The 25551-nt window shown below is 38.3% G+C and overlaps 1 protein-coding gene across 2 annotated transcripts in view; it reads right to left on the minus strand.

The window, feature by feature from the left end:
* STXBP5L (syntaxin binding protein 5L) overlaps window positions 1-23755 on the minus strand; it is a gene marked incomplete at both ends in the record, with an annotated part of 180254 nt that extends 156499 nt beyond the window's left edge. For both annotated transcript variants that reach the window (XM_084226864.1, XM_084226863.1), the window contains 2 exons: window positions 7546-7643; window positions 23567-23755. In XM_084226864.1, coding sequence (XP_084082990.1) covers window positions 7546-7643; window positions 23567-23755 — 287 coding nt within the window. The remainder of the gene's footprint in view (window positions 1-7545; window positions 7644-23566) is intronic.
* Window positions 23756-25551: the final 1796 nt, after the last annotated feature.

Genomic DNA, 25551 nt, shown 5'->3' on the forward strand with positions numbered 1-25551 from the left:
GATCCTCATGGGGGAACTCTGGTTTCAGAAACTTCTCCTTAGGTATTCCCAATGCAGAGACAATTATTTAGAGTCATTGTAGCCTTTCTACCTCATAATGGGCATTCAACCCTCCACAGTTCCCTTTCATCCCTGGTCTTCCTTCCATTAACAACACACATGCAAGAAAGGCACCTAACTTCAAGAAGTCATCAAGACTTCAAATTGAATGAGTGCCTGTAGCTAGAAAAAAATAGGTCTCCTTTCACAACACTAAATGCTCCCACTGTATGTGTCTGTGTACTTTGGGTTAGTCTTCTCCTAGATATTAGCTTTCCTAAGTTATTTGGAGAAGTATCAATTCCCTCTACCATCAAGAGTATCTGCCAGATAAAAGCAAAAGAAGAAAAGAGTCAAAATAACAAATTATGTAGTATGACTACAAATTTCTGTGGTTTAAGGACATCTGCCAAATTTAGGTCATGGATATTTGTCTAAAAAAGATAATTAGCAGACTGGAAAGGAGGGCAAATTGATGTACTTCATTTCATATGCACATCAACACTGCTGTTGATGACAAAGTTTGGAACAAAGAAGGTAGGGAAAACTCTAAAGCTGACACAGGGTCTAATTAAGACATATCACTTATTTAAAATAGTCGACTATCACCAATAGTCATAATTTCACTATCAGAGTAAGCTGAGGGGGTTTTTTATTATACTCAAAAAACCCTCTTGTAACAGACATCCAGAAAGCTTTTTTTTTTTCAGATACTGTTCATAAATGCAGTCATCAGCTCCACTTAAAATGCTGCCAGAGTCATCCACCTGTATGCCAGTTTTACATGCATCTCCGAATAGATGAAAATCTACATTTTCTCAGTAGATTTGTTTGCAGATGTCAGATTCCATTTTTATCTCCTAGATAAACAGCAACTGAAAGTGAGGGAAGTCCAGTACATTTAACTGTAACATATTCAGTCTCCTTATTAAAAAGCAGGGAAGAGGCTTGGGAAACAAACAGACCCAAATTTATGCATGTGTGCGCAAACCTAATATATATACATGTGTGTGTGTGTGTGTGTGTGTGTATGTATATATGTGTATATATATATATGTATATATGTATATATATATGTGTGTTTATGTTTATGTGTGTATATATGTGAATGCACACATAACCAGATGCATAGTATTGGTATTAAAACTATGTCTTAGCATAGAAAAAAATTCTCAAACTCTAGTTCTGTTAGATTTAGCAATACAGGTAACTTTGATTATTTTGGTATCTTTTACAATAATTTTTTATTCTTGTAGATTGACAATAAATTAATTTCTGCAATAACCTATTTAGCTATCTATACACACAAAAATAGACATTTGTAAGTTGATTTCCAGGGGAATTTTTAAAAGAACTTATATTTGGAGTACTGACTCAGTGAAGTTTGTATTCCTGAATAGCTCAAGTTCTCTAGAAAAATCTCAAATACATTGTACAATGAGACAACAGATGAAACGTATCAATGATTCTTCCAATTCAAACAACAGAACTTTGGGTTTATGATCTTGTCTGTGCTACCCCCATTCCATCTGCCCAATAAATCACACAGAGTAAACAGCAGAGAACACAGTTGGCTTATTTTAAGGATAAAGAACCACTGAAACCTTGTTTAGATTAAAAGACAGAAGTTCCAGGGAGAGTAAATCTGTCACAATTTATATTTAGCTTTTATGCCACCCTTCTCACAGACCAAAACCCCAAGTTACATTCTCCTCTTTTCTTTTCAAGTACATCCAACCTGATGTCAAACATTCTTTACCACATTTCCTTTAGCTACTGTAAAATTCCATGCCTACTCAGAACTCCGCCAGCAATGATTTAATTAGCGCTATTTATCTTCTTTGCCAGATTTTCTTTTCTCTAGAGTGCACAAACAGCCTCAGTTTTACCTCCCAGGAATACAGTCTCTCTGTGTATATCAGCTGCTGAGGATCCATGATGTTCAACAGAGCTATCTTGGGTTTAGATTTCACCTTCCCCTTTACTTGGCACAGTTACTCTGGAATTGAAGATGTTTACTGGCTGTTTCACAGAAAGAAGATGATTTTATAAAACCATCTTCTTTCAGACTCCAAGGCCATGGAGTCTAACCACTAACCCAGCACTAAAAAGTCCACCACTAAACCATGTCCCTCTGCATGACTTTTGAACACTTCCAGGGCTGGTGATTCCACCACTTCCCAGAGCAGCCTGTTCCAGGGTTAGACGACCCTTTCAGTGAAGTAATTTTTCCTAAGATCCAATCTAAACTTCCCCTGCACAATCCAAGGCCATTTTCTTTTGTCCTTTCAAGTACTTGAGAGAGTGATAAGGTCCCCCTCCAGCCTCCTTTTTGCAAGGCTAAACACCCCCAGCTCCCTCAGCAGTTCCTCGTAGGACTTGTGCTCCAGATCCTTCCCCAGCTCTGTTTCCCTCCGCTGGACACACTCCAGCACCTCAATATCTTTCTTTTAGAAAGGGGCCTAGAAGTGGACACAGGATTTGAGGTCTGGCCTCACCAGTGCTGAGTACCAGGGGACAATCAGTGCCCTAGTCCTGCTGGCCACACTATTGCTGACACAGGCCAGGATGCCATTTTTGAAGGCATGTTTGTTTCTCCACAAAACACACCTGTTAAAATAAGTGTTGCTGCACCTTATTTGACATTCAAAAATCACTCTTCCTATTAAAGTATTGGAAGAAGTACATAAAACAGGCCAGAAAAAGTTATTCCAAATATGATTCTAAAGCAGAACCTCCCTTGAGCAAAACCTGTAGGATTTTTGTGATTTGCAAATGGCTACACATGTAGATGTTTTAAACATAAGTAAAAGAAATGGTATCTTCTATATCACTCAAAATTGAAAGACTATTTCTATATTTTGTAGCAATTTTCATAGCTGCAATCTGCCATCCCTGAATTTATCAGATGCAATTTCATACACTAAGACAAGTAAATTTAATGACCTGCTCCTTAGTGCCAAAATTTTCTTACTCCCCCATTTCCTTCTCTATCCAGTCCCAACTGCACTCCTTCCACTTTCTTTATGCATCATTCTGACTAACACTGGAGGTAAGGACCAGATAAATCAGTTTGTTAATCTGGCAAAAAATGTAGCACAGCAGAAGAACTGGTATTTTGCCAGGTTAGTGCATTGGATGGCTCACAGTAATAGATCTGACAAGCAGCAGAATTGGAACAAAGGAAGGGTTAGGACTGGGCAGCTAAGGTAAAGGTGGGGATAGAGGAACGCTTCCACTGTCATGTGTTAGCGAGTCAGAATAATGTTTTGTTTGCCTAGGTATAAAGTGGCCATTGTATTTTCTGATAATATGGCTAAAAACCAGCCATGCCTACTGGAAAAGCTTTGCATGGGTTGCAGATGACTTACAGCTTTGCTCAAGCAACTAACAGTGAAAGTAAAGATCTGCATGCCCCACAACCTGCATCCATGACAATATGGAGCCTGTAAGTCTAAAGAATATGTATCAATAACAGCACCAGACCACACTATAACACATACAAAAACATATAACTAATTTAAGCCTGTTTGATGGTGAATTTTTCAGTGGTGTGGCGGCCAGTCTGGACCCAGTAGGTTGTTTTCTTTGCACTGGATTTAAGACAAACTTCCTCTCATTTCATGATAAAAAAAGATGGTAATAGCTAGAAAATTGTTTCTTCCAGAATTTCTCACTGCAGTTGACCACTAGATAGTCAGCAGTTTGATTGAAAAAAAACCCAAACCAGTAGACGTTATATTCTCTATGTTGGAAGTAGAAAGGTGTAATGGCTAAGCACAGCTTTGATGCAATAAAAGAACTCAAAGGAAGGGACTCAGTGACTCCAGAAAGTATTAGAATGAACTTTAACAAGCATTTGTCAGCAGAATAAATGACAATATAGAAATATGCATTCTGAAATCTGAGCACAGCATGCCACTTCAGATCTGTTACTGGAATAATCACTGTTAACAATACTGATTTTAATCTATTTATTCAGACTGAGAATGTAAAAAACCCCCAGACTTCTCCTTTTCCTCTGAAATCAAGAAGAGACTTAAGTCTGACCAAGTATCTTAATTTCTCACCTCCCTGTATGGTGATACAGAACCTTCTCTGACAGCAACCAGAGACTGCAGTTGGTTTTATTGTATCAGAAGGTTCTTCACACTGGGACTAGAGAAGATGGATATGGAGACAATAAGAAAAGGAATTCAATTTCATAGCCCCTCTTCAATAGAATGTATTTTCCTGAAGCAAGGATATTCCACTTAAGAGTGGTATCAAGCAATGATCTGAACAATGATCACAAGTATGGGAGCTGGGAACAGGCTTCCAACAGGAAGAAAAGACCTCAAAGGAAAAATAAAATTTTCTGTCTAGGACAAAGGTAAAGAATGACCAGATGCCAGAGCAACTTTTTCATGGTCAAAACCCTTTATTTGCAGACTTTGTTAGCTTGTGTTGGTAGTAGGGATACTCCTCCATCGATGGTTTGCAGTGCTGGAGGTAGCCTGCAGGTGTTTGAACTTCCTTGGGAAACCCACAGAGACTGCAAGGATCAGTAGAGCGTAGCAACAACAATTCCCAGTGCTACAGAAGCTAGAGAGAGCAGTTGCATCTAAGCACCTTGAAAAGAAATCTAGGAGAAAAAAAATTGACTGCCACACCAAAATGAACTTCCATATCTGCATTCTCATGGCAGCTTATGAATAATATGCTCTATTTCAGGACAATTTAACATAGTCAACTTCAGTACTGCTGCTGGATCACTCAAAATGATCACCTGAAGGCCTGATGCTTGACATTAATTCACAACACAGAAGGACACGCTTCCTTTTCTTAAAAAACAGCTTGTCTTTCAAGGCCTGTTACCTTGTGACCAGTAGAAATACCAATACCTTGTGAATCTTTCAGAAAATCAAGAAAGCAACAATAACATCATGAGACTTGGACTCAATACGGGAAAACTTGTTCTACATCATTACATGAATCTTAAACATAAATTCAGTCTTCCTATCCTTTTGTGTTCCCTAAAGAAGTGATTCGGATCCAAACCAGGTGCCTTTGGCACCACCAGAAAACAAACAAATAAATAATTGGGTGAATTTCTTTGATGGCAGCCAAGTAGTCTGTTCTTTCACTCCATCAACAGCACTGTTTAGAAACACCAGCGAAACACAATGTTTGTACAGAAAGAATTCCCTTTTTTCTTACATGACCTACTCATAGCAGAATAAAATTGTGCAGCTCTGTTAAAAAGTATTTTTACAGGATACTGCAGGAAACTTAGAGCCACTACAAACTACATTTTCCTTAGTTTCTAAAAAAACACCCCACATTATGAATTGTGCTTTCAGATGTAATACTTAATCTGTTACACCTTGGCTTGAATTTTATTGCCCGATTTCAACAACTACAAACATCTGCAACAAGACTGGCTTAAATGAGTGATGTTCTGGGGGTAGTCTTAGGGCCTGTTTCACTGCAAATTTATTAGTCCACAAGTAGGTTTTTTTATGTAATATGTTCTGCAAAACTTAGAGCCAAGTGAAGAAACCTCAGTTAAAATGAATAAATAAGTATTTTTATGGCACCCTCTGTCTTCAAAGCACAGTTTCCATTAACTCAGGGCTCAGTTAAGCAAACCAGGCTCTCTGTGACTAAGCTGAGAAGCAATTATGTTATGACATATCTTCCAAAAAAAAAAAAAATCAAATTCCCTGGTAATCCTCCTGCTCTTGCTTGATTAAAATACTAGAACTGGTAGAAATTTTTCCATGAATGAGGTAGGAGTTCGCTAGCAAACAGGAGAAGAAATGTTAAAAGGAAGGACACTTTGAAAAACATTCTTTTCCCTTCTGCTAACTCTTTATAATCTATTTTTATAGAAAACATATAGAGAATTTTACATAAGCTTAGGGATATAGCTCTTTTTCCACTTCATGTTCCATTTCCTGGGTCAGAAGACATGCAGGTTTAAATTAATTCTACATGAACCTGCATTAATTCAGGCTCTGTACCTGAATTTTCCTCAGAGGAGGGACTTGTAGAGATAGAGGATGTCTAGCCAGTGACAGCACTGCTCCTAGAAAAGCCACATTGCTGAGATGGAAAGAACAGGTAGGCTCAGGAGTCAATATTCTGCAAGGTCTTCTTCCTACTTCTACCATTCCCAATACCCTCACTCTGAAGAGATCAGTGAAGCTTCCAGGGACAAAACCCCCGATTTTTAACCTTGCATACCTCTAAAATGAAGAAGAAATCATGACTACTAGACTTGCACTTCCCAGAAGTACACAAATTCATGGACACTTTCTTCTTTGCATTTGAACATAATATATTCAATCTACTTCACATAGGTAAGAAATAAAGAGTAGAACTATCAAAGCAGAGCTTGTGACATAAATTGAGGTTTAGTTGAGTCTTGTGAGAAATTCTGGGTCAGATAGAAATTGAGGCTTATGAAAATGCAACTGTTCAGACCAAGAGTACCCAAAAACAGAAGAACCAAAGTTTTAGTAACATTACATAGGCACAGGCTGGTTTTCCACAAGGAGATTTTTCTTTAGTTTGTAACCTGCCTTGGGTTCATTACATTTACAGTTACCTTGGGAACCGGGATAGCAAAAGAACCAGAAAATATTATATTGCTGTTTCATACAGCATTGTCCCCTACTTTAAACCCATAATTTATTTGGCTACAAAAAGTCTGTAAAAAACCATTGGTTTATTAGTTCTGTATTCTGTAACTTTTAAACCTTCTTGTCTTTCTTCTTTTTTCCTTGCTTTAAATGTATTTTCACTGAAGTGGAAAATGTTGGAACCATGCCAAACTAAGAAAATTATGTAGATAAACATTTTGAAATACATCACATTCAAATATTCTTAATTTTTTCTTTAATTTAAGTCTTCAAATTTTAATTACTTTGTAATTAAATTTATTCTGTATAGACTTCTAACTTCAAAATCATACTGTATTAAAAACAACATATAAATTGCTGGCACTGAAGTATCTTTATAATCAACAAAAAGAAATAAGCACTTTTATAGTGCTTCACCTTCTCCTCTGGGAAGATATGAATTCTGTCCTAAAACCACTTAATTCCCACTATTCACTTGAAAGTGTCTAAATAATTTCATACACAGCCATCTAACTGCAATCTAACATTGGATAACTGCATTGCAGCAATGAATTTATTTATTGCTAGCACAACGTTCACAACTTACTCATTACCACTTTGCTGTCCACTTTTACTTTTCATGCTGAAAAAGATCAATTCTGTTTTATCTTAACCAATATATGCCAAAACCAGATGCTAAAAATGCAATCAGAAATTGTTCCTTGAATCCCTTAGGGACCTGCTTGATTCCTCAACAGCACATCTTTGCAGTCTGTCTCATAAAGCAAAATGAAGCAGAACATAACAACTGTAGCCTTACCTGAGTGCATGAGGAAGGTAATTGCCAACCCTGTATGACAAATACACAGAAATGGTGCAAATTCTGAATGAGAAAGGATACATTCGTATGGCTCCTGTTCTTGTTCCAATTGCCAGAATTTTCTGAACTGGGTCAAACGCTAAGGCAGTGGGTAGGTAAGGAAAACCATGGCGAACCGTCTGAAACAGAGCAAAGGAGCAAAGTGACTGAACTGCAACCACTGAGAACTGCATCAATGTTTCATGCTTATGTTTTTCTGTATGTTGCAGCATTTTCAATATGTTTCAAGAGTAGTATTTTAAAAGATACAGTATTTCAAATACAGAGGTGAATTTTGTTCATATGAATTTCTAATTATGCTTTTCACTCAGTAATACTTTAAATAGTTTTATTGCAACAAACTAGATTGCAAAGTGTATGTTACTATACAACTGGTATATATTGCTGAAGTGGTATACTGAAAGATAACCTTAATATGCAGGTCAGCTGAACTGTAAACTGAAAAAAAAGACACATAATATGCTTTCAAAACACTCAGCCTCAACAGAACAGCTCCAGCAGAAAGAAATGGAATATGTCCAGGGGAAAAGATCCAATAAACCAATAAACTGAATCGAGTCTATGAGGTAAAAACCCTTAATATCAATTTAAAACACAAAGATGCCAGAGAAGATGTTCTCAAAATGAGCAGCTGAACCACTCACCCTTTCTTAATCTTTATTTACAATACTATGCTTTTAATTCTAATTTTTGCAGAGATACTTTGGGGAATAAATAAACTGAGCATGATACCACACATCCTTGAAGACTGTCTCAGTATTTTAAGTTATCTTAACCTGGAAGTTATGAACAGCATGACTTGCCCAATTCTTATGAGGAAGAACACTAACATAAGAACAAAAGTGAAAATAACAAGACACATTAAAAAAAACCAAGACACATAAAAAAATACACATTAAAATGAACTATAATTAAATTTTTGTGTGGGGCTGCTTTCCTAAAAATAGACACAAAATGCTATTTTTCAGTATAATAATAATGGTTTATATTATTTAACAAAATAAAACCTTGAACTCTAGGACTGACTCTTTTTTTAGTAAGTGGTTGGGATTGGAGAGGAAGTACTTTGAGTTGAATGAATTTTAACTTTTTAAGCTCTCTTCCTCTTCCTTGAAATTATCTAGTTCAAGAACTATGTCTGCTGAAGCATCCAGCAGTCCCTATGGAACAATGTCAACAAAAGGGACTCCTTAATTGCAGACCTGTTGAGTAAAAGGCAGCTGATGATTCCACAGCTGTATCACTCCAACTTCTCCATTACAGCTGGAAACACTTGAACTGATATTCACAAGCAGTTTGGGAACAACCAAATGTATGTTTTTCAGCAAATAACCACTTCCTTAAAAGAGATCTTACTTGTCTTGTATATTAATTACTGCTGATAAGGGAAGTTGTTTAAAGAATGTCTAATTATTAGTTTCTTGGCTGAAAAAACCCAGAAGCATATGCTACTTCAGTAAGCTGTAGAAAAGTAACTCACTTTTTATGTTAATGTAGGCATTTATCAAAGATCTCAATTCTGTATCTGGTTTGGTTTGCTTTGTGTTTTGGAGTTTTTTAATTTTCTTATCGTCTTAAGTATCAGGATTACTCAAATATTTTTTTTTTTTAATTCTGATATCTAAGCTGGGACCAGACTAACACCCCTAGAAGTGATTTTACCTCTCATGTCACAGAAATAAAAGCAATCATGGATTGTAGTATTTTCTAGTCTGTTGAACATATACCATTACTAATCTGCTATTATATTTGAAATTCCTGTATTCTGGAATACAGGAATAAATGTTCAGAAGAAATGAATAACTAATATGAATAAATTCTGGAACGGAATAAATGTTCTTCCTTATCTGAAAAACCTTTATTTTCACCAATTATCCTTTTTCAATTATTGATTTTAGAAATGCTGTCTATAATAAAGTTTGAATTCCTATCAGTTCCAGTCACAGTAAGCTTCTCTGATGTTTAGCCATGACTGGAGTTTTCAGTACTATTTTTAAGATCTAAGAATGCAAAGATAAATATTTTTAAAGTGCTACTTGCATCCTTGCTGACATATTTAGGATCTGCATTGTATTTTCAGTACTTCTGCAATCTAGAGTCAGACTTCCCATTTGGAAATTTTAATTGGGTCCTGTATTTAAGATAGAACTATGTTTTAAAAGAACAGGGATGTACACCTTTTCAGGATCATAGCTCAGTACAATTTTTAAACTCTAGGATTGACTCAAAAGTGCTCTTTCTATTTTGCAGCCATTTTCCAAATTTGAGTATTTAGACTAATCCAAATTAGGAGGTTTTTGTGACTGCAAAATTCTGCCATTTGTAAAATATTTTTAAAAATTTGTTGAAATCCACTGAACATGCAAGTAAATTACACCTTTCAATTAAAGTATTTATATTTATTAAGATTCCAAAAGAACAAAACGATTTTGGAAGGAAAGCCAAGTTATACATACAGAGTTAGGGCAGAAAAAGATGTCTCTATAACTGAGGGGTTGGCCCAAATTCGTGCAGCCTCAGAAATTATTCTGAAGATTAAACCCATTACAAAAGAACATGGAAAAACTTTAACACTCCAAACTTCCAGGTTCTTGTCCTCAGCTTTGGTCCAACAAAAGCTTTTTGGTCCTTTCTTTTTCAAAGGACTATGAGAAAGACTGACATGAAAAGCCAGCGCTTGGAGTAGACTTTTCAGCTGTGCTTTGATACAGCTCTAGTGAACCTGAGTGTAAGGATGAGTAACAGTTCTAGAACTGTGGCTGGGCTTCCATACAGCATTTACTAATACATATGAAAAAGAAGAGAAGGCCAAAAAACTAACTTGATTCTAGGGTGATTAAAGAAAAAAAAAAAAAAAAGTACATTCCTATTTTATCTGAGTTATGTCCTGTAGGAACAACAGAGAACAATTCAGTCTGTGTTCAAAGAAATATAGGGGGGCCTAGCTACCCCAAATACCCCAAGAAAGAAGCTGCCAAGAAAATAAAAGGGAGAGAGAAAAACCAGACAGCAGATGGAGCCAGGACTGCTTTTCTCCACATTATCCAGCTTCCTTTTATGTCTCCTTTTTGGGCACGCTGTCTCTAGAGGCGGTCTGTGCTCCCTAGGACATGCAGTTTCCGTGCAATATGCAAAACAATTTACTTGAAACAGAACAATTACAAATGCGGATACAATTTCAGCATAAATCTCTGTTCAGCTTAGTTATTTTCTCTTAAATTCTCTTCTAAATCATTTTAAGCAGTGAATTGCATGTATATATCATTAAAGAAATCTTTACAAAAACAATTTACCTAAATTAATATAGGAAATTGATTATTTGGGCTTGCTAGTAATCTACCAATGAACATTTTAATATCCTGTACAGAACATAATGGTCTTTCTCAGTCTAAGATACCATGATATATTTCATTAGCTGAAAAAAAATTGCACTAGTACTAATATGCAATATCCAGTATAATTGTTCCCAGGGTGCATAATACAATTTTTCAGTATAAGTTTTCTTAACGTTTATTCTATGGTAGTTTCTATCAGACTTCAAAGACACCTTTTTAATAAAAGTAATTATAACATTCTCTCGCTCCAGAAAACACAGAGCTAGATAAAATTTTCAACTGTATCAACTAATAGAGTTTACTGGCAAAAGTGTTTCTGAAAATTTACATAAACTTAAAAATTGTAACTTTTCTACTAATATTTTATAGAGACTCTGTTTTATTTAACATCTGACACCAAAATTGATTTACTTAAGTAAATAATTTTTGAGGATATGTACATTTGCTAAAATTTAACTATGTAGTTTAAACCTGTGGCTCAGTATGTAGAGTCTACTTCCAAATTGTCACCAACACGGCACATGCAAAAATGTCATTGAAGAATAATTGATTAGAATCGAGGATGAAGTGTTGGCTGAAACCTCTCCAGCCTCTATGTCGGAAATTAAAAAATGACAATGATTACAGCATTTTCCCCACTTCAATACTATTTTTAGTACTGTGGTGCTCCAAGACTGTAGTGATAAAAATGAGTGCTTATACAAATGAGCTGCCATGTATTCTATCACTACAAGACCATGAGATCCCCCATTTATGCATCACTGTGTCTGTAATCTCTGATTGGTAAGACTGATCCCTTCTCATTAAAAATGGAAAGAGGACAAGGTATCAGCAGGCTTCCAACCAAAGTAAACAACACAGGAGAGATAAATTTTTTATTAGTTAAATTTTCATTTTTTGAAGTAATGCTTTTTGTAAAAATCACAGCTTAAGTACAATTTTCAAACCCAAGTTATTGATTCCATCTAGCTCTCAACCTCTAATAGGAACCAGGGCTTCTGAGCATATTCACAGAATATTCTAAAAAACTACATGTTTGTTTTTTTTTTTTCTTAGATAAATATACCCACAGATAGTTCTTTTCCTTGGTGCAAAGCTAGAAACAGTCATCTGGAAAAAGCCATTTACAAAAGGGACTCTGGACCTGTAGACTGGGAAAGCTGATTGCTGTCCCTGACAAGATGATAAAATAAAGACTAACAGAGCACACAGATAAAGATTGTTGCAGAAGTCAGCAGAGTTTCTTCAATGGGAAATCATGTCTGACTAGTTCTCTCTAATTCTATGAAGCTGTCAGCATGCAAGTAAATAAAGGGAATATGAATATACATAAGTTTTCCAAAAGCCTTTCAATAATATTCCACTGCAATGTTATTAGAGAAACAGAAGTGTCATGGGACCAGAAAACAAAGGACAGAGTTTTATGGATTCTTACCATGAAGAAAATTCACAAGTAGAGTTCTCCATGCTTGGATCAATTTTATTCATTGTCTTTAAAGACCTATAAAAGGTAATGAACCCTGAAATCTCTGAGATCACAGCTAATAGTAAGCTCCTTTGGATAGTGAAATTCAGAACCACCAGTGCCCAGCTCCTGAAAGACTTCATTAGAGTGACTTAAGTAGGCAAGAAGTTGATAAATGAGATTCAGTGTGGATAGATATAAGATATCTAGGAGAAAAAAAAATCTTAACTAGATCTGCACAATGCTGAAATTGGAACTAACATTTACAACTCAGCAAAGTAATTAAGTAATTTTTGGGCATGGCTATCATTTCTCTGAAATATTTGGTTTAATGTTCAACAGCAACCTTAAAAAGCCAAATTATTTTGGACATCATGAGGAAGAGCATAAGGAACAACATAGAGGGCATCATTCTGCTGCTACATAAAACCTGTGTGAGCCCATTGCTTGAGGGCTGTATGTGGGGGGATATGATTCAGACTTTCAGCCATGGCGTGTAAGATAAACATATTTGGCAAAGCCATGGAGGCATTCAAAAGAAATTAAAGATTAGTTTAAAATGGGGGGGGGGGAATGGGACAAATTCATTGACATGATTAATAAATGGATTTTAAAAGGACCAGCTAAAGATATTCCCTCCAACATATCAAATCCAGTGATGGTGAATGATGGGAGATTGGAAGGGGAATGGACTGCAGAAAGTGATGTAATTTATTACCCTCCCTAAGTGACAATTTCGCTGCCACTGTCAGAGACTGACTGCTGGGAGATATGGACCGTGGGTTTGTCTCAGCAGGCCATTTCTTATGAGCTTATTATCCTCACCAGTAGCAGTGAAACAGAGAGGAAGAAAAAGGAGATCAGTATTGGTGGAGAAAAATACAGTAAAGAAAAAACATGGAAAATGCAGGCGCAAAAGAGAAGTGTTACTGAAATAGGAATATTGGGGCAGGAAGAAAAGATATGTTTAAGAAACAAGCAGAATTTCATAATATTCTCCTACAAAAACTTCTGGCATAGAAGAATAATACTTTTAGTAATAGGCAAATTTGGTTTGTTGTTTAATTTTTAAAATATGGAACTTACTTTTTCATAAAATGTCACTTAATAAGCTATGGTAGAATTTTGAGAAAGTAGCTGTCCTGGGCATAAAGCAGACTTCAAATACAGCCTGAATTTTAAAAGTTTTGCTTCACAAATATTACAAACTGATAATTATATGAAAAATAAGAGAGATTTTAGAGTATTTGAAATTAACTGACTTAAATATTATACATTTTTTGTACAATGAACATACAAATTTTTTTTTCTGTAACAAAGATCTCTGCAGACACTTCAGAGATGTGTTTTTCCACTGTCATTTTCAGTTCTGCAAGCTAGATGTTAGACTATTAAATAAGGATGGTCCTATTTAGATGTGATTCATATAGATACAAACAGCCAAGCTAAGCAAACCACAGGGGAAAAATAAGACCTTCTGAATTTCAAAAAGCATTTTCCTAATGCTTGTCCTTTGAAATGCACTGTAGTGCATCAAAAATACAAAATTAATATAATTTAGACAGGAAAATCCACAAATAAAGAAAACATTGATCCATAAGATTCATAATCCCCAAAAGCTCAGGTGAGGTTGGAAGGGAACTCTGCAGACTCTCTGGTCCAACACCTCCTGCCAAAGCTAAAGGGGTTGAATTTTAATATCACTTTCTGGATCTATTTAAATCAGTGCAGCTATGGCCAAGCAATTGCTTGGCAGCTACACCATCCTGCTACATCCACCACAGCACTGAGTTACAGCATAATAAGTTACAGGGTAAGACATGAATATAACCATCCCAAGAGAGGCATTATGCCCTTTGGAGAAACCCCAAATCCAAGAGAGAATGATGCATGCAAAATTCTTTCACCTTTTCCCTTCTTATTCTTTCTAAAAGAACTCTCCCAAGTCCAAAAACAAACAATCAAACAAAAAAACCCCATAATAAACCCCAGGTAAATATACAAAAAGGGAAGAAAAAAATGAGACCATAATGAAGGAATCTCACCCACTGTATAGGAAATATGGTATCATGTACTTCCCACTATTGCCATGTAAACTGGCAAGAAGAAACAGGGCATCAGCATATGGAGAAATGGCTTGATTGCTCATAAAACTATATCTACCCTTGTCTTTAATAGAGAATTCTAAAAAACCCCCAACCCTAAACTACTGATTGCAAAGTTCATTTTGGCCTACCTACTTAAGCAAGACTTCAGTCCACCAAATGGAAAACCTTTATAATCAAAGGAATTCAAATAGCAGCTCCATTGATTTTTGTCATTGCATCATTTAACTGTACCGCTCTAGAACCTGAGACAGGCTAGCTCAGAATGTCATCTGCCTTCTGGAGATCTGCTTCAGGGGCATGTATAAGAATTGCAAAATCATTCAACTTATCTGATGGCCCTGAAAGGAAAATATTTTGTCTTCAGTGTGACTGTGGATACAGAGAACAAGACAATTCTGTAACTTTAATGAGAAATTAAACAAAAAGAAAACTGTTTTTGTTAAGTTTACATCAGACCAACAAAATAATAATACTAATTAATTTTGCATGACTTCCCATTTTTGGATTTTCTGAAACTTCACTACTTTAGACTAATTATCTTCTGTTATCGCTGATTGTGGTTTCTGCTCTGAAACAAATGCTTCGGTTGCTGCTATCAAAGTATTTTTGTTTTAAAAAAAACAGCCATACTGGGGGATTGCAAAAATGTTACTGCTCTGATAAAGTTCTTGAAGGGGGGGGGGGGGGGTTTCGTCTGGGGAATGACAGGGGAGGAAGCTACAGAAACAGTGTTAAAACCACTTTGATACAAAGATAATCTGTATTATTGGTTTATTCCTGTGAAAATCTGTTTTGCAATGTAATTTGACATTCTTGTATACAAATGCTATTACCAGATTTCATTACTAGCATTTACAGTGTTGTTCACTATTTAATACTAATTCATAATTAATCCTCTCCCACCTTCTTTCTGTATACATGCTGTATGCAATTTGAAGATTTTTTTTTTTCTGATGTTGAATTGAGAACTTAATCTGAAAATAACAGCCAGCATCTCACCTCACACAGGGTGAAGGTATATTCCAAATGAAATGCAGGTATTTTGTGGCATGTTTTTACCTTCTCACAGCAGTGAAATCCAGCAGATCTTGAACATCCCTCTCCCCCTCTGCACGCCCTATGAAGCTACCAAGGACACAGCTCAAACACCAATGAAGACAGCACAGCCAAGGATCATAAGAACCAGATCTCTGTTTACATAACCACAGGCCACTTTTCCTGCCCTTGCCTCATTCAGAGAGCATTTCAAAATATATGTAGGGACAAACAATGAATAAAGCAGGAATCTGTGGACTCAGTAAAATTAAGTTTCATCCACAGCTGCATGGAATGTATCTGTAACACAAGCGATGATGGACAGCTGTAACTGAGCACATCTCCACCCTGAAGGGATACAATAGATGGAACAGGATGAACGAAGCTGAGATGAGCATTCATTAATTTATTATTATTTACTATTTTTGTGATGTCCAGTGGATAACACAGAGATCTTCTCACCGGAACCGTTGCAAAGAACACAAACAGAATAGCATTCATCCTCCTCACATGTTGTACACTGCTCAAAACAAATGTGAAGAGGATAGGAACAAAATATAAGTAGATACTTCAAGAAAATAAAAATATGCAGCAAAGACCAGACTGCCTCACATATAGACATAACTGGATAAGGGACCTGACTTCTGAGTGTCTGACCTCACAGCATTCTTACATAACAGACTTTTAAATGAAACAGAAACAATTATTTTTAATTTGTTGGATTCAAATTCTGCAAAAAGACATACTACCATACACACATGCATCTACTTATACACACCACATGGAATTCACTAAGGCTCCTTCTGAGTCCTGCATTCATCAACTCAAAGCCTGGAATATTGAGGTTGGGGTTTTTTCAGTACTATATAGAACTTAACTTCAAAGGAACCATAAAGAGTGCACCTCCTCAGACTTTGACCCTAGCTACAGGTGACAGATTGTGTCTAGTACTTTTTATTATTCATAGTCTTTGCTGGTGATCTGTTAGGAATGGACACAGCACTGCACAAAGATAACATCTTATTACATTTGAGCACACTTGCCAGCCATCTGTACCTAATAATATTGCTTTCTCTCCTCTCCACAGACGCACATTACTTGTATTTTTAATCCTACAGTCCTCAAATTTTCCCCTATAATGACTCTAACACACATTGTGACAAATTAATATACTCCACAAGCTACTTTCATAAGCACTTTTTCTTAGAATAGCCAACAGACCACTATATTCATGTAGTTTAGGAAGGTGTATTAGATCACTCTCTACTGCTTCCTTTTCTCAGTTTATAAAGTGAATACACTAACTTTTCACAGTATTTTCACAGAGACTTCAAAAAGTGTTTTGGGCATAAGTCATACACCAGGGAGTATCAGATGTCTCAAATAGGAAGCAGATACAAGTGGGTATTCATCTAAACTAAGTGAGAATGGGGTCTCTCTTGGATTTAGTCCAGCTCCACTGAGGACATTCTATTACACAGAATATGCATTTCTATCTGGAAAAAAAAAATCTTTATATTTTTAGCCAAGCACCTCTAAGTAATTTCTTGGTCATTTCTTTAAAAAGTTAAGTGTAAGTATTTTTCTTCCAGAAGTAAGTTAGGGCCAAAGTGGCTTATGCAACCAACTTTTTATGTGACAGCTCCTCAATCAGAACACTGTGAGCCAACGAGTCTGAATTTCCTCCATCCCTCCTACAAGAGATTAAAAATTGCTTTTCCCACTGCAATAGTGAGAAAAATTCTCATTAACTACCTGGTGACCTCAGGTGAGGAATAATACAGACAGTGTTCCCACTAGAATTGGAGTCGTTCAGCCTGGAGAAGAGTAAGCTCCAGAGACACCTTAGAGCAAGCACCTTCCAGTACCCAAAGGAGGCTAAAATAAAGCTGGACAGGGACTTTTAACCAGGGCATGTAGTGATAAGACAAGGGGAAACAACTTTGTTTCCCATTGTCCTAAAAGAGTAGATTCAGATTAGATACTGGGGAAAAAATTCTTTACTGAGAGGGTGGTGAGACACTGACCCAGGTTGCCCAGAGAAACTGTGAATGGCCCATTCTTAAAAGCGTTCGAGGACAAGCTGGATGGTGCCTTGAGCAGCCTGGTCTAGCGGAAAGCGTCTGCGCCCATGGCACTGGGGTTGGGACTAGATGATCTTCCAACATCTATGATCCCATGGATTAAGAAAGAAACCCCCCAAAAAACCACCAAACCAACAACCAAAAAAAAGCCCACTTGAAATGGGACACAAAATTAGAGCAAATATCTTAACCTTTAGGTTTCCCTTTGTGAAATCAAGAGTTGAACTCAGTGATCTTCAAGGATCCCTTGCAACTCAGGTAATTCTTTGATTCTTATTTTGTTAAAAATGCAAGGTCAGCCATACAAAGCAAAACAAATAAATACATGAAATAAGTTAATCTATGCAGTATGAATTTGTTCTCCTCTTGTAGGGATTAATTAAATTATCTTCTTCTGCCATAGTACAATGGAGCCAGAAATCAATCTGCAGTCATTTGAGACAGAAAGGAAATTCAGAGTCATTCTGGCTATCTAAGGTGGGCACATAAACAGAACAACTAACCTAATGATCACTCTGCAACTGGGCAGAATATGTGCAAGAGAATGTGAAAACAATGGGAGGCCCAATGGGAAGATGTGCGATAAGTTAAATATAAAAAAAAACAAAACAAAAACAACCAACAGATGCAAAGCAGGTCAAGCTGGAAACTCAAAACAGGGGACCCTGAACATTTTGGATTTTCTGTGGCATCTATACTGCAGGGATATCATTTCCATCTCACAGAAATATTATGAAGGTCAATTCATTAATGTTTATAAAGCTTTCAGAACTACAGTGGTGAGCACTTCTGTTGGAAAAGTCCATGGGGAACTTAATATTCAGGCATGCTCTGAGTTTTAAGTATGCAAAGAAATATTGAAGTACTTTCCTATGAGCAAACACTATTTGTTCTGCTAAATTAAACCTATAGAAGAAATGTGGGATCATGTAATTAAAAGTTGTCTGTGCAAACAAAGGTATTTAAGAAATGTGGAACTTTTTGAGTGCTTTATTCAGCAACCTTAAAGGTCTGGAAATAATTTTGAAGATGTAACTGCATGTGTTGGTCATGAAGGGTGTGCATTACTTCATTTAGGATTAATAATACAAAAATACAGATGTTTGCACAAAAAACCCCAAACAAGTGAATCCAGTTATACTACTACAGGTACCTTAAAATCTTCAAAATTCTTTCAAAAGAAGCTTTTTATGTGCTATGCTCTTTCCCATGGATAAGTCCTATTTCTAATTAATACAAACACTTAAAAAAGAATAGATTATGCTTATCACAAATTTCATGAAATTACTATAATCTAATTTAGAAGTGTCATTTATGACTCTGTAGTTTTAAGCAGAATAAGGTTCTGCACCTAACTTTAGATCCAAACTCTGGTATAGAGGAAAAAAAAAATCATTCCCCACATTATTTTATTTAACACTTAAGTATTAAATGAACTCTGAGAACTTACAAGTAAAAGCTTATATTAATTTAAAAATGGATTTTCACTAAAATGTAGCACTTTACAAACATTTTACTTTTTGCTCTCTGTATGACCTTAGCAAGGAAACAAGACAGATTAACCAAACAGCTCAAACTGACTAAAACACTATGGAAAGCTTATAACAAGGATTTTTTTGTTTTTAATACTTCATAACCAAAAATGTGCTCCTGCAGCATTGCACTTAAATTGCCATTCCAAAATTCATCTTCTCTCTGTCACCACTGAACTACAGTGTCATGTTGCATTTGCAGCTAACATACCTATTTGGCTGTTGTCAAAAGGATTGCATGTTTATCTTAACAGGTTGACAAAATAAAGTATTATAATCTATAAACTCTCAGAATTAAAATTTAAGACCACCTGATAGGAAATCCAGATAATTAAGGTATTTAACTTGGCTACTCATTGACTGTATCTTGAAGGCATGTTTTTGCCAAACATAAGCAGGATTAGGAAGGCACAATTGCAATTGGCCATGGGATTCCATATCAGCTTTAACAAAAGCCTAAAACTGTTCTGGCCTCCATGGGTTTTGCATAAAGCCTGGGTAATGAACATACTGAAACTATGACTATACTATAAATATAAACAATGCAGCAAGAGTTAAAGGATGTTTATTGTGTTGCAAGAGTACCCAGTAATAGCACTGAAGACCAGTTTGGAAAAGAACAGAAATCTCATGCTTTGGGGTTTAAAGGTAGTCCATAACCATTTGGGAAGCAATTCTTTGAGAAGATTAAATTGCCAGTTCTTGGACCTTTTCAAGGGTATTCAGTTGCTGCCCACAGCAAAAGAAAATGTGTTAGAGTAGATTAATTGTATACCTAGTAAAGTACAACTGTTACTGTGCTCTTAACTGAGGTCTTGATTTCAAAGCTATTAACCTTATGCTCTACAAACTCAATTCAAGTCTATGATTGTTCTCCAAGAAAACCCAGAGTAGTTCTACATGGGAGACCTATTTTCATGAGGAACAAGAACTTCACATACCAAAACAAGTACACCTTCATTCTTATTCAGTTTTTCCCAACTGTGTCATCCCCTAACAAGCAACCTTCTGAAAAAGTAATAAAATCACTGTTTTCTCCTTTTATGTTCCATCTGCTCAAAGTCCTACTTAAATGATTTAAAACATCCTAACTGTGAGCTTCTCACTTCCTTTTTTAATAGCAGATCTTTCCCCAGTGCCATATTTTAGTTTCTGGATGGTCTGGACAAACACAGGTGAACCTAAAAATGCTTGCCAGAGACAAAGAAACAACACATATACAGAAGCAAAATACAAAGAAGCAAACCCAAGGAAATTAAGTCTATCCCAATTAAAATTAATATAGACTTTAGTAGCATATTCTACTGGATCATGCCTAGTTTTAGGATGATGCTGCTATCTCACATATTCAATTTATTCAACTTATGTGAACTATAATCAATATTTTCATTATTTGCACTTGGATACCAAATCCCAAGAGCAGCCCCTAGATGCAGCCTAAACTGTACTTCAGCTTCCTGCTGTCACAAAATAGGTAAGACAATATTTCACATTGCTTGAGTACTTTGAAAATGGTGCCCCTGATTCATTATTACAGCTACCAACGCATAAATTTATCATGCTTAAAACAGGACATAGCTATTTCATACGTAATAGTTTCAAGAATATTTCATTCTTTTAATATAGAAGATCACATTAATGATTTAAACATAAAGGCCAAAAGTAACTCATTGAGAGCATCTTGGTGTAAAATATTCAGTTTGCTTCTGTTAAACTCTAATCTGTATCTCAAAAAGACACTGTGGTCATAACCAGTCTAAAAATGCCACAAAATGGAGAGCTGGCTTTCATGTGTGTTACAAATGAAATCAGGAGTGCTGCCGTTCAAAACAGCGTTCTGCTAGAGGATTGGATCTGTGTTTTCAGTCAAGCAGACCTCCCACAAACTTCAGAAAGGCAACTTATTTACATAAAAAACTGCAGGGAAAGGCCCTTTAATTCTTAAGTATGAGTCAGCTTTTATGTTTCCCTTCTAAATGAGGATTTTTATAACCAGCAGAGAAAGGAAAACCAGTCTGAGGTGCTACTTAGGCTGTTAGCCCAGACGCCTCGACCCTGCAGATAACAAACCAAAACTGCCATTAGCTTTACCCAGCTCTGCGCGCAGCAGGATCACAGATGCTTGAATATGCAGCCCGTGTAACTTATGTAACTGAACATGCAAATACCCAATTGAAATACCAGAAGTGCTGCACAACCAAAGCTCGGGGAGGACGGGATTTGGGTTATGTGTGCGTGGTGTACTTTTAATCTGATGCAGACTGACCAAGGTACAAATTCTGGCAGGGCTGTGGCCCCTGGAGCGGGCAGGGGGAAGCTGTGCCTGCGTCAGGCCCCACTGCCCCGGTTCCCTTGCACAGCGCAGGGCCCTCCCGGCTTCTGGGGCTTCCTTCAAACACGCTCCTGGTGCTCCTGAAGTGCGGCAGAGCTGCTGAGGTGGAGCCCGTGGAATAAACACTGCGGAGTGTCAGGAGCACATGACCACCGAGTGGTGTGCAAGTTTGCTTTCGGCATACCTTTGTATCCCGGAAAAAGCTATCCAGTATTTAGCGTACCACAGAGTTCTGCAGTGACATACATTCATAAGCAAGTGCTGCTGCAAGCAACCAAAAGGTTTCCTACACAAATATTTACTTTGTTGAGAACATTTTAACCTGAGAGCTAAGACAGGCAAATATTAGCCACTAAAATCTTCTTCAAATGACATATGCTTTCACACATATTCCAACTAGATCAGGACATAACACTAACTGTCTTCAAGTAATATCAAAGCAAACAAGGGAAATAACAGAGATTAGAAAAAAATTAATTTCATTTTATGTTGCTTATTTTCACAAATATGCCATACAAAATAAGAATATCTAACTCACTAAATAAAGATCTTTGTCCTTATCACATGACTTAAACACGAAAAACCATGTTGACTTTTAGCCTTACCTAGAAATCTCTGAATAATGTACCTTGATTGTTTGTGTTATCTTTTTACTGACATGACAAAAAAGGGAATCACTGTACTGAATACCTGGAGTTTCACAAAATGCTAAATTACTGTGTACCTAAGCAAAAGTAGTCAAATCCAAGCCTGGCAAGCAGGTATGACTCTAATGCACTCATCACTGATGCTCTGTTGAACTACAGAATCATTTGAGTCAAAAGGCTAGAACCTGTTGTGGTTCAGGATGACAAAGAACTATAAGAAAAAAGAATTAGTATTTTGTAGAACCTATCTAAAGGTCTCTGAGTCTTTAAGCCATAGGGGCTCATTCTTCTCCCCTTGAACTCTGCAAGAGTTTTGACACCAGCTGTAGCTGCAAGCCGAACAGAATTAGAAACATGGTATCTGAGATCAGGGAAGCTGTGTGTTTCGCAAGGACCAGATCTGCACAAAAGTCTCATAGAAATATAAACAACCGAGACAAGCCTTTCTTCTTTCCAAACACAAAAACAAACAATGATGTGCTAGAGTTCACTGTCATCCAAATTTCAGATCAATTTGTATCTGATTAATAAAAGCAAAGTATACTTAATAGGTGAAGTCAATTTACTCCTAGTAATGCAAATTGCACTAATTAAAAATTCTGGTTTTGAAGCTTCTGATCAAAACAAATAAGCAAACAATAATTCTAGCAAAGCCACCTGAATTCACATAAAACTGACAGGTAATAGTAGAAGACCATAATCTCCTTTCATATTTTGTCTTCATTACAAAAGCATGATTTTCATATTCCAGATCTGATCAGAAGTACCAAATAGTTTGTTCTGTTTTACAGGTGCAAGTATTTAAAACCACCACTAAAAGCTTTGTTGCAGAAAACAGATACAAACCAAAATACATACGGGGATATCTTATACTTTCTACTCATAGAAAATTCCCACTTAAGGAAGTGATCAACACATTAAAAACTAGAACAGATTTGGCAACTTTTGGTATTTATGCTGTCCCACTAAGTTTGCTATCATGCAATCAGAAACTTCAGTACTAATGGTAAACAGCCCCCCTGAATCTACATCCAGCTCCTCACAAATAATTGAAGTCCGGGGTTCAGTAGTCACTGCACTGTTTCTTATTTCTAGCTCGTGCCTTTTTCTTAAAATAGAGAAGGAAAAGCAGGGAGGATGAGAAAAGACAGGAGGGGAAGTAGATGCATACAATCTTCAATTTCTAATGACTTGTAAATGTTATCGGTACTAACACCAATTGATTTGCTTTCCTGTCCACAATCCTATCAGCCGTTTGGGGTCCAAGTGTGAACTTGGAATTCAGCCCTCAGTGCTGAAATCAAGATTTCTACCAATTTACTGACCACCCCAACTCTGCAGCAGGAAGAAAAATGCATCCACTGGATCTCTGTCTTTTCATTCCAAAGTCCTTATACAACCACTGCAGTTCTCAAGTAAAACGCTTATTGGTATCATATTACCACACCCCCCAACCCAGAGTAGATTTTATTATTTCCATAGAAAATAAAAATACAGCCTTTACCTTACAGATCTGAAAATAATCTGAAGTGAGCGTCTCCTGGATCTCCTCTCTGGGTGTCCCTGCAGCTCCCGCAGTCCCTCCTGGGTGCACGGAGCCACCAGCCCCACTTCCACTGCCACCGCCACTGCTTCCAACAGGGGATGCGGCAGTTAAACCATCCAAAACTTTGCGAAAATTAAATTTCTTCATTTTGGAAAAATCTTTAGGAAGATTTGAGGGGGAAGAAAGGATGTGTCGTAACACATTCAGCTACATGTAGCGACCGAGAAAGTCTTTAATGGTCCTCTGAGTGAGGCAGCACTTTAAGTCTCTTGTACCAAACAGAATGTCAATATTAGGTATAATTGATCGAAAAATACAAAGGCTTCATTTTGTCAGACGCAAAAGCTACCTGGAATGGTCCTTTCCAAAAATAAATAAATAAATAAATAAATAAAATAAATAAATGAAAAATCCACAAGCAGCAGGACTAAGATTTACGTTCAAACAAGGAACAATGGAACAACCGCCATCGGGTTCGCTCGCAAAATCCACATTTAGCAGTGGTCAAAACAGAAAAGTAAATAAAAAATTCAAGCCGGCATCCAAAACAGTGGGATCCATCCCTCTACCTTATCTGCCTAAGATCTGCCTTCGGCACTTGATTATTTCAGCAAAACTACCAAAATGCGTCTACATTCAGTTTCCCCTTCCCCTCAAAACCTCTTTGAGCCAGGGGTAATCTCTGCCCCCGAGGTTTCCGCGGAGCGGATTCCCCGCTCCCAGCCGCGGGTGCGACTCCTGTTTCTGGTTCCCTGCCCACCCCAGCAAATGCCGGCAGCCGCTGCCGCACTCTGTGCTCCTCTCTCTCCCTCGGGCTCCACGGCGGGGTGCGAGGTGCGGGCTGTGAGCCCCCTCGCTCTCCTCGCCGCCCCGGCCGCCGCTCCGTGAGGAGCGACGGCAGCGAGCGACCCCCTAAGCCAGTCCGGCCGTCCCGGGCTGACCACCCGTCCCGTCCCTGCGCTGACGGACCCCCGCCCGTCCCGATCACCGAGCCTGTGCCGCTGCGTGCTCTCCCCCCGGAACCGCTCCGGCGGGACCGGGCTCCCTCCGGCGCCGGGGGGACGCGGGCCGGGGAGGGGCGGGTGAGGAGCGGAGCGGGGCAGGTGAGCGGGAAGCAGAAGGTGGCGGTGGCGGCTCCTGCCCGCCCGGCGCGCTCGCAGCCGTTCTCCGAGGTACTGAAAGCTCCGCCGGCGTCAGCCGCAGCTCCTCCTCCTCGCCCTTCCTCCTCCTCCTCTCTTTCCCTGCCTCCCGCCCCCGTCCGCCAGGCCCCGCCTGCCGCAGCAGTGCGCAGCCGGCGCCCCGCCCCCGCTCGGCTGTGGGCGGGGGGGAAGGGCGGGGAAACGCTAGAGATTGACAGGCGCGCGCGCGTTCCTATTCCTTACTGCGGGCCGGCCGCGGGGACGTGACTGGCGGGCAGGGGAGAAGGGGCGGCTCCAGATAGGGAACGAGCGATGTCTGACGGGCCCCGCGATCCGCAGTCTCTGATTGGAGCGCTGCAAGGATGGGCATCCGCTCTTACCAATAGGAGCGCAGTTCCGCGACGCCCCGCCCCCAGCCCGGCGGGATGGGCGGGGCCAGGGTAGCCCCCGCCCCACTGCGGCGAGAGCGGCCGCAGCCGCGGAGCTGCTGAGGGGGAGCAGGCTCGGGGCAGCGGGGCTGGAAGAGAGCAGGGTTTGTGGCGGTGGGGGACTGAAAGTTTGTGTCTCAGCTGCGTGCGGGAGGTCGAACAGACCCAAAATTCGGCATAAGCTTGTGTCAGGGGAGACTTGGGTTGAATATTAGGAAAAGGTTCTTTCACCCCGAGGGTGGTTGGGCACTGGAACGGGCTCCCCAGGAAAGTGATCACAGCACCCAGCCTGACAGAGTTCGAGAAATGTTCGGGCAATTCCCTCGGGCACATGGTGTGACTCTTGGGGATGGTCCTGTGCAGGGCAGGAGATGTA

Source organism: Fringilla coelebs (assembly GCF_963513975.1).
Source record: "Fringilla coelebs genome assembly, chromosome: 2".
NCBI lineage: Eukaryota > Metazoa > Chordata > Aves > Passeriformes > Fringillidae > Fringilla > Fringilla coelebs.